Source organism: Mirounga leonina, unplaced genomic scaffold, assembly GCF_011800145.1.
Source record: "Mirounga leonina isolate KUSES-001 unplaced genomic scaffold, KU_Mleo_1.0 Mir_93, whole genome shotgun sequence".
In the NCBI taxonomy this organism is placed as follows: Eukaryota; Metazoa; Chordata; class Mammalia; order Carnivora; family Phocidae; genus Mirounga; species Mirounga leonina.
In genome coordinates this window covers 7770958-7787687 of record NW_023270854.1, presented here as the reverse complement: position 1 = coordinate 7787687, position 16730 = coordinate 7770958, and the positions used below count along the sequence as shown (strand labels likewise).

The window sequence follows — 16730 nt, the reverse complement described above, 5'->3', positions numbered from 1 at the left end:
AAAAAAATCAAAAAAAATTAGACATATACTTGAAAATAAAAAAAAAAACAGGAGTACTGAAAACTTGAAAATATAACAATGGCAAAACAAACCCTTTTCATCTTTGGTGCCAGCAGTTGGTTCTCTTCAATCTGTTTGAAAAGTGCTTTGAAAGAGAGAAAGAAAAAGGAGAAAGGGGAAAGACAGGAATTCATTGTGAAGCAAGAGTGTTCTCCTTTCTCTTTTGTCAGCATGCCCCAGATACCTTCCTTCTCGAACTCCATACAACTCCTGCAAAGCACCTGCTGTTTGTCTCACTGCCACGTTCTCCTCCATGAAGAGTCTTTCATTATCATTTATTGGATTTATGTCTGGACTAAGCTGTCCTGAAAAAAAAAAAAGATGTTTTTAAGTCAGAACATACATGCCTGAAGATCAAAAGTTGCAATCTTTGGACTACAGTGCTACCAACTTGAACTGATACACGTATCCAACCAAAGCAAAACAAATAGGAAATTTCTCCCCTTGGGCAGGTTTGTCCTAACTAACAATAAAATTTCCTTTAAAATTGTTAGCAGAAATAGTTTCTGACCCCCCACCACCACTACCATGATCCCTCTGTGAATCCAGGCTGATGTGGTAACTAACATGTAATCGATAGCTAATAAAAGAGACTGGTACTACCCTTTTTTGGTGGAGTCACATTAAAATGGAGGCTCCACAAGGACTGAATGCTGTCACATTTTGAAGGAATTAAACTCAGGATTTGATTCTTTTAGTCTTGGTGTCAAAAAATTACAAATGACCCTTTATTTTAACTTCAACCTCTTTTGTACTTAGAAAAATCTCCCGATTCAAACTATTTTCTACATCTCTTCTAGTGTTTTTTATGCTTATTTTTTCACTTACCTTTCAAGGTCTTTATTTTCATATATAGTGTAGATAAGAATATAAACTAATATGTTTCTCCAAAGAACTAGCCAAATTTCCCAGTACTGTTTTTTTTAATTTTTTATAATTTTTTTATTATGTTATGTTAGTCACCATACATTACATCATTAGTTTTTGATGTGGTGTTCCATGATTCATTGTTTGTGTACAACACCCCCATGCTCCATGCAGTACATGCCCTCCTTAATACCCATCACCGGGTTCACCCATCCCCCACTCCCTCCCCTCTGAAACCCTCAGTTTGTTTCCCAGAGTCCATAGTCTCTCATGGTTCGTCTCCTCCTCTGATCCCCCACCTTCATTTTTCCCTCCCTCTACTAATTTCCTCCATGCTGTTCCTTATGTTCCACAGATAAGTGAAACCATATGATAATTGTCCTTCTCTGTTTGACTTATTTCACTTAGCATAATCTCCTCCAGTTCCATCCATGTTAATGCAAATGTTGGGTATTCATCCTTACTGATGGCTGAGTAATATTCCATTGTATATATGGACCACATCTTCTTTATCCATTCATCTGTTGAAGGGCATCTCGGCTCTTTCCACAGTTTGGCTATTGCGGACATTGCTGCTATGAAAATTGGGGTGCATATGGCCGTTCTTTTCACTACATCTGTATCTTTGGGGTAAATACCCAGTAGTGCAATTGCTGGGTCATAGGGTAGCTCTATTTTTAACTTCTTGAGGAAGCTCCACACTGTTTTCCAGAGTGGCTGCACCAACTTGCATTCCCATCAACAGTGTAAGAGGGATCCCCTTTCTCCACAACCTCTCCAACATTTGTTTCTTGCCTTGTCCATTTTTGCCATTCTAACTGGTGAAAGGTGGTATCTCAATGTGGTTTTGATTTGAATTTCCCTGATGGCTAATGATATTGAACATTTTTTCATGTGTCTGTTAGCCATTTGTATGTCTTCTTTGGAGAAGTGTCTGTTCATGTCTTCTGCCCATTTATTGACTTGATTATTTGTTTTTTGGGTGTTGAGTTTGACAAGTTCTTTATAGATCTTGGATACCAGCCCTTTATCTGGAGTGTCATTTGCAAATATCTTCTCCCATTCGTGGGTTGTCTCTTTGTTTTGTTGACGGTTTCCTTCGCTGTGCATAAGCATTTTATCTTGATGAGGTCCCAAAAGTTCATTTTTGCTTTTGTTTCCCTTGCCTTTGGAGACGTGTTTTGAAAGAAGTTGCAGTGGCCGATGTCGAAAAGGTTACTGCCTATGTTCTCCTCTAGGATTTTAATGGATTCCTGTCTCACATTACAGAGACTTGAAGGTAGAGAGGCATAAAGACTTAGGCAAACATAAACCATTTCTGTTTTTGACTTGACTAAGATTTAGAAAAATTTAATTTTTATATGATTTACCAATTTACATTAAGTCAGTGTTATTATTTATGTAAACATAAATGGTTTACATCAAAATATCCTCACATTCTATGACAGCAGTGAACATAGAGGGAATTTAATAACACAAGCCAACTCATTGTCATGGATGCAATCCAAGAACAATCCAGATGGTTTATTGATCATAACTTTCTAAGAGTTAGCATCCTGCCCAATTAAGTGATTGTTAAATATAAAAAACAAACAAGAAAAACTAAAGTTTCTGATTTTCACAATTATGAAATGGAATTCAAACAGATAAAGACATACAGACCCTTGGGAAAAAAATAGTGAGTATCCAATTCTTACAGTTAAATAATATGAAATACAAATCAGATTATCCTGCACTCCTCTGAAAACCAAGGTAACTGTGGAATTAAAGGGAAAAAAATGTATGAGATTTGCTTGCACCCTGGGCTCTAAGATAGGTTTTTGTTTGCAAAACCATGCCCTTTGCGTTGACTATTGTGCTACCTTCTGGGGTCAGTGAAGAGTTTTGAGCCAGCCAGCTTGAGTTCCAGCATCCATGCCTGTGTCCCTGAGAGAGAGAGAGAGCACTGATCCTACAGGGCTACCAGGTGGATTAAATAAATCAGCGTAAGTGAAACGTCCGACACCTCCTGGCACATCGTTAGTGCTCAATAAATTTTAATGACCAGAATCAGCCAGAGCCTGGCACTCTGCTATTTTGTGTGTGATGATGCCCAACCCAAAGTCATTTGGTGGATGCGAGGACCGACCTTCGAGACTGAACTCACCATCACTGCCCTGCTCTGCCTGTTCTCAGTGAAATTAGTGTAGGCAACATGACACTGTAAAATGGCAAGTATCCTAAATAGAAACTTTTAGCCTTTTGACATTAGAATTTCATATGAAAAAAGCTGATAAAAATATATTTCCATCTCCTGTACAGTGAGAGTAAGATAAAAATAATTCATTAAAAATTGTAACTCACAAGAAGTTAAGATGATGACTTTGGTTGCTGCCCGTTGGGTACAATGATAACACAATGCCTAATAAGGATTGCTCAATCTGCCTAGAAAAGTATTTGGACTTTCTGCAGCAGTTTCTCATAAAACATAAGAGATATCAACAGAATTCTTCTTTTGTCCTATACTCCTTGACTCCATTTTCATGAACCTCGGATCTCTTATTCTCTATTTATCTGGATATTTATACTACTAATACATACATTGCAATAACTACTCTCCAGGAAGTGCTACTAACCATGCAGTTGTCTAGGTTGCAGATTCCTAGGTTCTGAAATTGCTGGTTAGTTTATTGATTGTGTAAGGCAGAACGTAGAATATTGAATTTAATTATGCTAATACTTGTGTAGAACTTTCTCAATGAGAGTGAAACTTCTCAACTCCCCCAGTGCACCTAACTATTCTGGTCTCAGTCTTATCTACGTAAGTACCAGCAGTTTTCAACTCTCCTATTGGACCTGGAGGAATACTGATTAATTGGAGAAAATGGGGAAGAATTAGAAGGAAATCATAGGAAATGTACATAAAACTAGAGGTGCCTTTTTATCTTTGTACTAGCCTTCCATGAGAAATTTTTCTACCAGGGCTACATTTTATCCATCAAATGTGTTAGGATGCAAGAAGGGTTGAGAACAGCTACTCCACAGTCCCAGTGAGTGAGATTTTGAACCACACATCTCATCCAATCACTTACCTTATTAAAATCATTCAAAAGCTTCCTGTCACCTATAGAAAAAATATCCAATCTGCTTAGTAGGGTATAACTGTCCATGACATGTCCCCTCTCCATTTCCCAATCTCATCTCCTACCACTCACCATTTGGATTTTTATATTCATTATTAGCATCATGAGGGCCATAATTCGTAATGATGAGATATAAAGAGTTTGAAAGCCATGACAATTTGGGCATTGTGTTGTTATACTCACAAAGGAGATATTTGCAAATATTAAAAAATTCTGTTTGTGATTATTGGAATGTTTCCCAGATCTCTGAAAAATCAACCAAATCAGTCATTAGAAAGAAGAGCTCTAGGCAAACTTCTACAGAGAATGAGATTAAAAATCAGATCTGTGTCCATACAGATGGCCAACAGACACATAAAAAGATGTTCAACATCACTCATCATCAGGGAAATGCAAATCAAAACCACAGTGAGCTATTACCTCACACCTGTCAGAATGGCTAAAATCAACAACACAAGAAACAAGAGGTGTTGGTGAAGACATGGAGAAAAAGGAATCTGCTTTTGGGAAGACAAACTGGTACAGCCACTGTGGAAAACAGTATGGAGATTCCTCAAAAAGTTAAAAAATAGAATTACTCTATAATCGAGCAATTGCGCTGCTAGGTATTTACCCAAAGAATACAAAAATACTAATTCAAAGGAATACGTGTTCCCTGATGTTTATAGCAGCATTATCCACAATAGCCAAATTATGGAAACAGCCCAAACAACCCAAGTGTCCATCAATTGATAAATAAAGAAGATGTGATATATATAATGTATGTACACACACATACACACACACACACACCATGGAATATCACTCAGGCATAAAAAAGGATGAAATCTCGCCATTTGCAATGACATGGATGGAGCTAGAGAGTATGATCCTAAGCAAAAAATGTCAGTCAGAGAAAGACAGATACCACAGGATTTCACTCATATGTGAAATTTAAGAAACAAAACGAATGAGCAAAGGGGGAAAAAAGAGAGAGGCAAACCAAGAAACAGACTCTTAACTGTAGAGAACAAACCAATAGTTAACCAGAAGCAAGGTGGGCGGGGGCACAAGTTAAATGGGGGGGGTTAAGGAGTGCACTTGTGATGTTGTGTGGAAGTGTTAAATCACTATATTGTACACCTGAAACTAATATTACATTGTATGCTAACTAACTGGAATTTAAGTAAAAACTTTAAAAAATAAATAAAAATCAAATCTTTGTCAAGTGCTAATAAGCACATTTCTTGACACATATCTTCAAACTCATTTCAGAGTCCTCAGAGCAAATGCAAGTTTAACCTTGTATCTATGGCAGAATAAAACTATGCTACATTATATGAAAACCTGATAGTAAATTTTAAACAATTTCATTAACATTCCTCAGATTAATCTAAGCATTTGCACACTCCCTCCTAGGTAAACTTATGTGATATTCAGGATATTTCTCTGTAACATTTCTGTTGTAACTCAAATCTCTAAGTATATATTGTGTAGGGAAATCTTACTGTCATGCAAAAGTGTTTCTTTCAATTAGTTTAAATTTTTTAGAAAAGAATTATAGCAAATAAAATTTTCCATTTTCTCAAGACATCTCTGAGGGATAGTCAGCTGATATGTATTCTTGTCAATGACTGTAGATTCATGTGGCTTTCAGTAAATTTGTTAAAATTCCTGAAATTGTAGTTCTGGAGATCTCTACTTGACCTGGAGTGCTCTACTTCATGATCTTAAATAGTTCCTTGATTTCTTAAACAATAAAATGTTCAAAATGAAAACAAAGATACAGCTATATATAATTTTTATTAACATTATATTTAAAATGTTATAACTGAACCTTTAAAAATAACAATGAAATGTTGATCAACATTAATGAAGTTTCATCCCAAGTATTCTCTACCCCTCATATTATGTTTCAACTTAGATCATTATATTTTAATATTTACCATTTTACTGGCTGCCATAGAATACTTCTAAACTTCACAATTACTCAGATGAATTCTGCTAACAGTGAAGAGTTCAGCTAAGTTTTTCCAAGAGGTTACAGTTGTAGAAAATCAATATTCCAGTAAGTAAGTAGAATACAAGAGAAATTAAATGTAAGCAACAGGAAAAAATGGATGCTACATCAACCAGAATAATAGATCTAAGGCTATCTTAATTCTAGAAATAGGTATTAAAAATGTAATTCTGTATGAATCAAATCAAATCATCTTTAAGGTAAATTAAAGTATTATAAACTATATTATGTCTGATTTCTTCAGTGTTAGAATTTTGTCTATAACCCACCAGTAGGCTGGGTAATATGTAACATTAAATAATATGCATTTTTCCCATTCAAAAATTTCTGACTTTTAAAAGATTTGAATAAAAAATATTTAGATGTCCACTTATGGGGTAAGCCAAAAAGACCCATAGTTTTGGGCCTGAGAGTGCCATTATTAAGAACAACAAATGCAAAAATGTGTATTTTTAAAAGAAGAATAAAGGACGGAAAGGAAAAGGAGTAAAAAAGCTTTTGCAAATTAAAATTAGAGTAGTAGAATTTTTTATTACTTAGTAAACTTGGAAGATGAGGTTAAGCAGATCTCAAATCTCCAGAAAGTAAAGCAACAAAAGAGAGTGTGAAAATAGAACAGACTGGAGAATTACAAGATCTGTCCAGCACCTGAACATATAAATAGAGATGATCTGGGAAAGGAGCACGTGGTGGGAGAGAGAGTGCACATGAAGAAGATTGTGGAAAGGAAATAATTAACAAAAATTTATAATGATAACTCAGAAGTATTTCCCAGAAAATGAGAAACCACGGATCCTTGATTGAAAAAGCTCATAAAGTCTGAAGAAAAGACTCGCACCCAGACTCATCATCATGAAGCTCAGAACAGTAGGAACAAAGAGAAGTTCCTGAAAATTCCAGAGGACAGAACAGGTGACAGAGGATCAATACCAGGCACTATTGCAACCACTTTATTTCTACCTCATCAGCAAGTTGCTGTGAAGATGAAATGAGCTAATGACACCTCGTGTGCATGTGTGCGCGCACCTGCCCGTGCACACGTGTGCCTACAATACCAATGCCATACACTCTTATACTAAGTTATTACTATTAATTAATCTAAAACATGATTCTCGGGGCGCCTGGGTGGCTCAGTCGTTAAGCGTCTGCCTTCGGCTCAGGTCATGATCCCAGGGTCCTGGGATCGAGCCCCACATGGGGCTCCCTGCTCAGCGGGGAGTCTGCTTCTCCTTCTCCCTCTGCCTGCCTCTCTGCCTACTTGTGCTCTCTCTCTCTGTGTGTCTGTCAAATAAATAAATAAATAAATAAATAAATAAATAAATAAAAATCTTTACAAATAAATAATAATAATAAAACACGATTCTGTTCGTATACACTTGAGGAATCAACAGGACAGAGCAGTGGTATCTTTCCAGTTGTCACAGGGTGGAGCTGGGACCCAAACCCGAGCAGTATTCCTTCAAGATTAACACTATGAATCATCACACAATACAAGCATCCTTAACTAAGGACATGAATGAAGAGAAATTTCCAATAAATCAAAGAGCTGAAGACAGCATAAGAAATTTAGGGAAAAAAAAAAAATATATATATATATATATATACATATATATAAAACAACTTATAAGAAAATAATCCTGTGACAAGGGGAGACTTATTACCAAGACACAAAACTCAGCACAAAGACAGATCTGGCATCAAAAAAATTAAACACTTCACGTAGCAAAAGGAAATTAACTGAACAACAAGGTGCAATTTTTCAACTTGGAAACATCCTTCAACTTGAAAAAAAGGAGAAGTCTAATAATATCCAGATCTATCTAACGTTAAGAAAATACTTTTCTACCCTTTCTGTGGGAGTGTAGATGAGTGCAATGCAAATTGAGAGTTTATTTCAGAAACTTAATGGCATAAATCAACCATTAAACATTTAATTTCTTTTTTTTTGGCAATGTGAAGGGTGTGAAATTACATGTGATATTTAATCATTTTATGTCATCTTAAACCAAATTACATAACTTTACTAACAAGTACAAATACCTCCTTGAGAAAAGGTTAAGGATATAATAATACCCAGCAAAGGAAAAAGCATCACCTCCCTCATCTTAAGTTAATATCTTCTCATCCATTTTACTAATAACAGTTTGCTCTGCACTCAGCTGTGTCCCCACAAAATTTATAGAGTGGAGGCCTCACCCCAAATGTGACTATATTTGGAAAAAAGGCCTTTAAGGAGGTAATTAAGGTTCAGTGAGGTCATAAGTGTGGGACCCTGATCCCACAGAATTCGTTTCCTCAGGAGAGGAGGAAGAGACCACAGGAAAGAAAGCACAGAGAAGAGCCCACGTCAGGCCTTGAGGAGAAAGCAGCCAAGGAGAGCATCCTCCCCAGAAACCAACCCACTGGCGCCTTGATCTAGGACTTGCGGCCTGCAGAACTGTGAAAACATACATTTCTGCTGTTTAAGCCCCCCAGTCTGAGGTACTTTGTTATGGCAGCCTGCGTTGACGAAGATGCAGCTTTAGTTGTTTTTGTTCTTTGGCAACATACTTTAGAGGTACTTCAGTCACGTCTTTAAGGATTGAGTCGTGAAAATTGGTATTTCTTCTCTGAAGCTGTGCTGTATCCTCAACTAAACAGATGTTTAGAAAGTTCTGTGAGGAAACAAAGGGTGGAGTGGTGGTGGCCAGGGGCTGGAGGGAGGGGGAGATGGAGAGATGTCAGTCAAGGATACAAATTTTCACTTATCAGAAGAATACCTTCTGAGGACCCAATGTACAGCTCGGTGACTACAGTTAATAATACGGTGTGTGTGCTTGACAGTTGCCGAGAGTAGACCTTAAACATTCTCACCACCCACACAAACAAGGAATGAAGTCTGTACGGTGATGGATGTGTTAATTATCCTGATGATCGTTCCACAATGCACGTGTATATCAAATCTTCACCTTGTACCCTTGAAATGTATACAATTATATTTCTCAATTGTACCTCAATTTTTAAAAGTAAAAGGTAAAAAAAAAAATAGTAAGAGCAGAAAAATCCATGTGTCCAAATAAAAAAATTTAAAAGAGACAACAAAATACAAAAGAAGAGAGAGGGTTCTGTGAGTAAATGTAGCAAAATGTTGGCAAGGCTTTGGCTTCAGTCTCCAGACCTGGATCTGCCTCTGTGCCCCTCCACTTGTCAGCTTTGCAAGTCCGGAAAGGCCTGTAGGCTTCAATTTGGTTTTTCCCACAGGAGAATAAGGATATGCAGTTTCACGTTATAGAATTGATACGAGGATTTTTAAAAATGATATTTCTAATGTACTTAGCATAGGGTCTGCATGAAATATGCACAAAATGGACAGTGGTTATTATATGCGCTCAATGGACAGGGGCTTTTGCAAATCACTTTCTTTATGGGTTGAAACCCATGATCTTTAGTCCCCCATTGATTCAAATGTACTGAACCTGAGCCTCAATACCCCCAGCAAATCTATTCAAGGGTTGGGAAGGGGACACCTGGGTGGCTCAGTCGGTGAAGCGTCTGCCTTCGGCTCAGGTCATGATCCCAGGGTCCTGGGATCGAGTCCCACATCGGGCTCCCTGCTCAGCGGGGAGTCTTCTCCCTCTTCCTCTACCTTGCCTCTCCTTCCCTCCACCCACTCCTGCTCTCTCTCTCGCTCTCAAATAAATGAATAAAATCTTTTAAAAAGGGCGGGGGGCCGTGAAGCTACTGGGACCCTGGACTCTCCACCAGAACTTCAGAAGCACCCGCTAGGTGAGCACGCAGATTAAACTAAAACATAGTCCGGTTTGAACTGTAATTAGAATGAATTGAGTAAAAGTCAAATACGGCGATGGAAAAGATGTGGGCAGTGAGTCCCTGGCGTCTCCAAGCATAACTTGTAGGTGGTGAGTCCTCATTACGATCCTTGCAGGCAGCTCCGGGCCACTACCACCTCTAGTCTGGTTTCCACTTCTGCCGCCTGCCAGGTAAACATCCAAGTATTAGACGCCCACGAAAATCTTCTGGCCCACAGTCCTCTGCTGTGAGAGCTCGGACCAACCTCTGTTCTGCTTCCCCCGAGCCATTCCTGCTGTCTGTCCTTCAGCGTCCAGGCCTGGCTACCATCTGTCACCCCTTTTCCTCCCTGCCCTTAGAAACCCCTTGTTAAGAGGGCACCTCCTCGGTGTCTACCCGGGCCTGATGGTTGTTGATGCCTTTCCTCTGGCCTGCCCCATTCCTCCTGAAGCAACTGTTTTACTTGGGGGTTTTTTCTGCCTTAAAAAAAAAAATGTTTTATTATTTAAACAGACAATACCCTTCCCTCTCTCCCACATCCCAACAAACTAATAAATCACATAAATTCAAATCAAGTATCCATTATTTCTTGCCAATTAATAAGCATTAGTGTTATGCTTTGGGACCCTGCTGACTGCCTAAAGCAACCATTTCCTTTATATTTTATGTAAAGAGTATGTACGCATTGGTAAGCACAGAAAACCAGGAGCTAGCAGAAAGGGAAAAATGCGCTTCTTCATTCCTCAGGAAAGGGAGGATATTGATAAGGTGCTGTCATTCTGGTTTTTACTTCTAGGTGTGATGTGACTCTCTGGCCCTGCGTCCTGATTTGGTTGTCATTTTCCACTGCATCTGTGTTCCTTCTAGCTCTTTACTGGTTCGCAGCTTTTAGGGTACATCAGGAAAGATTTCCTTTTATGGCTAGTGTGACTTTGCCTTCCCTGTCCTGTGGTACTTACGTCTCTGGAATTGGGAGGAGTCCTACGATTTTGTTAGAATAAGCAAATATTCTCAGTGTCTCAATATCCAATATATTTCCTTCTTTATGGGATGGAACTGTTCTTCAGTCTGGGGATTGTGCACATACCATGGGAAAGGAGGAGAAGAGGGATGGTATGAAGTGTCATTTCAGAGTATACTTCAGACTGCCAGGGAGATATGAGGTTTTTTTCCCAGCTTGTCAATATTCCCTGAAAAAATGGGTAGAAAATATTATTTTCTATTAAAACAAACATGAATATACACAGGAATAGAAACAAAAATGTAAAAAGATTTTTAAGATAGACCAATAGCCATTAGCAAATTTGTTGCTTTTAAGTTATAGAATTCCCCAAATCCCCAGGGCACCTATTCACCTCATTTGTCTTTAGGGGATGATCTGGAGGGAAAGTGTAGGAAGCATTTAGAGTCTCTTGTTTAGTGGTGTGAACAGTCTATGCTAGCAAGTGTTTAATTGAGGCCATAAAGTTGATTTCTGTTTTGTTTTCATCAACAGTGCCAAAGGGCATAATTCAAATAAATGTTGAGAAAATGCTTAATTATTTCCCTTTCTTTTCTCCTGCTCATTGTTGCCATAATCAAACAGTCCTTATTAAGCCCTCATCTGTAACAGTTCTGATTGAGGTATGTTATTTTTGTGATAAGCATTAAATAGCATCATTTGTGAATTGTCTGTAAAGAAATGGTAGAAGTAAAAAAAAAAAAAAATCATAATTTAATTTCCAGTTAGCTAGAAATGGTTCAGAGAGAGATGAAGAAAGCAATGTTGACCTTGAAGGAGAATAATGTTCCAAACCTGGCACAGCAAGGGGCTGCAGGCTGCCCTGGGGGAGAAAGCACAGACAGTGAGCAAGAACACACCAGAAAGAATCTGGACCCACTGGGCAGAGATAGAAGGAAGAAAAGTAACATCTACTGGGTACCTCAAGTTCCGGGCGTCCTCCCAAGTGGTGGTTCACCCAATCCTCAAAATACATGGGGGCAGAGGGCAGTTGCGATGGTTGACAGGACGTCTGTAGCTCTCTTTTTGGCCCCGTCGGTGCCCTGCCTGGATCCTGGAAAGCACAGGCTGCATGTGCCCTTCTTTCGTGTTTCTTGTTGTGTCTCCTTGACCAGCCACCGTTCCCAAAGCAGTCTGTGGACCGCTTGCAAAGGCAGGGACGGCAATTCCCATTTCGTGCCTCCCCTGTGCGGTGCTGAGCTGTTTTAGCTGATGTTTGACGCGTAGTAGCTGCGTGAGTGAATTTTCACACTCAAGATTCTAGGGTAAAAAGCTGTGTGTGCCAGACTCTTCCAAATCCACAACTTATAAGCCTTCACTTCTAGCCCACAAGCAAAGCGAGCGAATTAAAGGTGTTCTCTGGTACTGCCCTCTTTTGGGTATTTCTTTCTTTCTTTTTTTTTTTTTTTTTTTAATTTACTTATTTGACAGAGAGAGACACAGAGAGCGAGCGAGCACAAGCAGGGGGAGTGGGAGAGGGAGGCTCGCGGAGCAGGGAGCTCGATGTGGGGCTCGATCCCAGGACCCTGGGATCATGACCTGAGCCGAAGGCAGACGCTTAACGACTGAGCCACCCAGGTGCCCCTCGGATATTTCTCATTTGTTTTTTCAATAAGATAAAACTGAGACCAGAAACACTGTCTTAATATTAGCATTTCCAGCTGGTTTATGCTGATAAATGCCAGTAGCTCCCCTTTTGAGAACTGTGAGTTATCATCTAGGAAGTCAATGGTAAGAGAAGGAGGCAAAATTGTTAAAGTGTTTAAGTGATTTTTTTTTCCATATCATGTTACTCTTTCATAACTTTGTCACATAAGTATCATGTGAAAATGCCACCTTCTTCAGGAGGCCCTCCCTGACCATCCCATCTAGGTGACCTTGTGGGAGTCCATGGTGACATCCTATCTGTTCACTATGGTGGTAGCACTTAACATGTTGGAATTCAATTAAAACTCACTGATTTGAGAATCAAATGAGTCATATAGCACCATTCATGTCATCCAGAATTTGCAGCTAAGGAAACTGAGAACCTTGTGAGTCTCACAAGGTCGGTTACTCCTATAAGTAGCAGAAGCAGCATGCATATCTGGTCTTCTAGCTCTGAGTTCCCACCCCTGACCTCACCCTAGGTCCCCCTAATTTCTCCCCTTTCTGCCTCTTCCCAGATCCAGTGTTCCTCCTTGTAGCATCAGGGTCCCACAAGAAAGAGAAGACATGACCAGATGGGATGTTAAGAGACTTTAAAGGACTATTTATAGTGCTGGGAGGGAAGTGACAGAACCAGCAAGGAATTGTGAAGGACGGGCAACAGTGGGCAGCATTCCCACCCACAGAGGAAAGGTGGTTAGGGGGCCCTGGGAGAGGCAGGGCAGGGACCAGAAAGGTCCAGACGCTCAGAAGGAAGCTGGGCTGGCAGAACCCCAGGAGCAGCCAGAGGGCAAGGCAAAGAGGAAATGCCCACATCTCCCTTCTCCCCTGATCTGCTCGTGGGGAGACTTAACCTACAAGGGAATTAGGCCACAGTGAAAGTGATTTTTTATGTAGAAAGCAAGATTTCACTCTCACTATTTTTTAACATTAAGAGGTTCTACCAGTTTAATTAGCCTTTTATTACCCAACTCATTTGCATTTCTCCCTGGACCCCAAGCTTCTGAAACTGCAAGGATGTTTTCCAAGTCACCAAACTCACCTGATGATGAAACTGGCTTAGGTGCATGACCTCTCCACAGCGCCACCTAAGGAAAAGGACTAGATGTTCCTCGTTTCTGCGAGAGCGGATTGTGTGTCCCATTCCTCCTGGTAGAGACCAGAAACATTACCAATCAGACTAGATACATCTTTTCCTTTGGGTAAAATATACTCTCTGGAAGGGCGGAGCGCACTGGATCTAGTTTTCGTCTCTGCTCATTAAGCTCATTCTCAAGTATGAAGAATAAATTCCTGGTTAAGAAAAAGGATGGGAAGGCCCCTAGAAATAGTGACATTTTTCTCCCTCTGTTGTCAGCATTCTGACAAGCTTCTCGGTGGTCACTTCTGTTTCTGTTTGCATTAGACAAATATTTCATTTCAGGGATGTGTCCGAACTCCCAAAAGCATAGATAGAATTTTCCTTAAATCTATTTTCTAGAAGAGTAAACTTTCCGGCCATTTTATTAACCATAAAGATTCACTGTTTAGGTTAATCATATCACGAAGTGGGTTCAGTTACTCACAAAACCGACAGGGTAAGTTAGGGCCTTGAAGTCTACAATTGTGAAAGCTTTTCCTGCTAATTGATGGTTACTGGTTCGGGTGCAGTGTAATTTGCCCGCTCAAAAAAGGTTTTAAGAAAGTTTATAATTTGCTTTTGTATGCTGAAAGTGAGTATAAAAGAAAAGAATGCAGCTCACAGGCTCTCCATCAAAAACAGCTTTTTTTCAGAAGATCTTTTCTGCTTCTATTCCAATAGCTGGAGGCTACTAGAAGGTTGAGATCTCTAGAAAATTTACCTAGCTGCCTGGCATCCGAATTTTTGACAAGACACGCTTGAGGAAAATATTGAGCCCTGAATTCATTTTTAACTCAAAGAGAAATAATGCACCAAATTTCTCCATTTTTCACACTTAGGTACTTACCTGGAGCTCTCTTTTGAGGATTTGTGGGCATCTGCCTTGTTTGCTTGGTTTTTGTGGGTTTTTTGTTTTTGTTTTTGTTTTCAATATATCCCTTTGCCTTTCTGAATCTATTTCTTAGTACACCTTTTCTTCCTTCCCTTCTCCCAGGTCATGGGTTTAGTTCCTCAAAGATGTCACGTGCACAGACATTTCCCAGCTACGCCTCGGAGCAGAGCGAAGAGACTCAGCCGTCTCTGTCCCGGTCGAGCAGTTACGGATTCAGCTACAGCTCCAGCCTCATTCAATGACAGTCAGAGAGCCACTGCCAACCAGAGAGACAGTCTGTCTGGACCTGCTAGTGGGGTTGCTGCTCCCTCAGCCTCCTGGAAGACCAGTTGCAGGCAAAATTGAAATGGGGCGGGTCTAGCCCCGATCCCAGTGACAGGTTAAAAACTGGAGTTCTGCTTCCTTGACTCTGTGGCTAAGTCCTTTATTTATTGAGTTTCTTGGGGGTGGGGGGGGAATCTATGTTTTACAAAAATAGAATCCAAATCGTATGAACAGTCATTTAAATGAAATCCTTTGGTTCTGGGCACCATGAAAAGTTGCCCACACTGGGTTGTGCCTGGGTGGTGGGCCTGACCCCTGTCCTCGTGGCTCAGCCCTCCGGCCTGATGACAGGGTCTGTCCTTAGACATAAGGTCACCCACCACAACCTATGTGGCGTGGAAAGTTTTGACGGGGACAAATCCAGCAAGGTCTACAAATGGCATCATAACTCTCCATATAAATAAGCCCCAGTGACAATTAAGGGAACCCGAGATCTAGAACACACTGTTGAGCAGGGCCTTGTAGCTCTGCTGTGTGTGTGTGTGTGTGTGTGCATCTGTAGACAAATAGAGATACGGATATTGCTGTATCCATCTATATCTAACAAGTATATATCAAATGTGTGCTGAGGGTGACAGGATATGCTCACTTACATTGTTGAATACTGTAATTTGGTGCATTAACATTAAGATTGTTATGTTGAATAGCTATTTTTAAAATAGTGCTGTAAAAAAAAAAAAGGCTTCTTATTAGCAAAAGTATTTACGTAGTCAAGTCTGCTCCTCTGACGAGTATAACTGAATATGTGAGAAGGAGGGACACACTCGAAAACGAAGGCAAGAGAACCGGTCTAGCTGTCTGCCCTACGTGTCATGTCACCACACTGTCTTTCTGGTCAGTACTCCCTTCTTGACAGTGTTTCTCTCTTTGACCATCCCTCTGAGCGACGTGAGGAAGATCGGGTGTCATCACCCACTGCTTCCATTTACCCTCAAATAAAAGAAAGACTTTAAATGAGAAACTGTATTTCAAGAAAGAGATAAAAAGTATATGTATATACCTAAAAAGAACTAGCTATTTTACAGTCGGGAGAACAATGGGCACAGGATTGTAGATATTAATTATTTAAGATTTTATAGCTGCCATTCTCAAAAGCCATTGGGTGCTTGTGATTTAGTGTGTAACCAGAATTTGCTAAGCTTACTTTCTTTTTAATGGACATGGGTTGGCTGGGATTATAAGAGAAAACAGATCAAATATATTTTTTTTTCATCTCTGACATTCATGACAAAACTACCAAGTTTAGAGGGAAGTGAGTGGTTGGGTTCCACGTGATCTAAAAAATTTGGCTGATTTAATTAAGGTCAACAAAGATATTTTTGTCCTTAATTTTGAAGTTTACTCAAGTAAAAATAAAAATCATTCTGCCTGAATTATCTGATGCCACATGCCTAAGATGGTCAGCTTATAAATACTCCAAGGGGAATCTAAAGAACAATGAGCCCAGATCATGTAAGATAAAAGCCTGAATTTTTTTCTTAATAGCAAAATTCTTTAAACTATTAAAGTTAGTCTGTTGAAGGGGTATCTGTTTTGCTGATCTGTAATAAGACTCTTTTTTTTTTTTTTATCTCTATCCGTAGCTTGAATGCAGATTCCAAATTCATTTCATAGAATTACTACTGACTAGAAATGGTTCTGGGTCCCTCCTAGATAAATTTACACTTATAACAACAACCTAGACTCTCTGAATCTCTCAGATAAGTATGAAAACCCCATCAAGATGCTAATCATAAGAGTTAATGTGGCTGTGAAAAATAATTATCTTAAGCTTTCAGGGATAAAAAGAAAATTATTCAAACTCTCTGCGCTGTGAATTTTGCTGACACAGCAGAAAAGCAGACGCCTGGTTCCTGATGATGATACAGCCTTCCCTAAAATCCCAGCTTGCAGGGTCACACACCTCTGAA

General features: G+C 39.5%; 1 protein-coding gene across 1 annotated transcript in view; it reads left to right on the top strand.

Moving 5' to 3' along the window:
* The window catches only part of DOK6 (docking protein 6), a 363014-nt gene extending 347207 nt beyond the window's left edge, over positions 1 to 15807 (top strand). Inside the window, exon 8 of the mRNA XM_034995693.1 lies at positions 14599 to 15807. Within this exon, the coding sequence (XP_034851584.1) occupies positions 14599 to 14738 (140 nt within the window). The 3' untranslated portion in view covers positions 14739 to 15807. The remainder of the gene's footprint in view (positions 1 to 14598) is intronic.
* Positions 15808 to 16730: the final 923 nt, after the last annotated feature.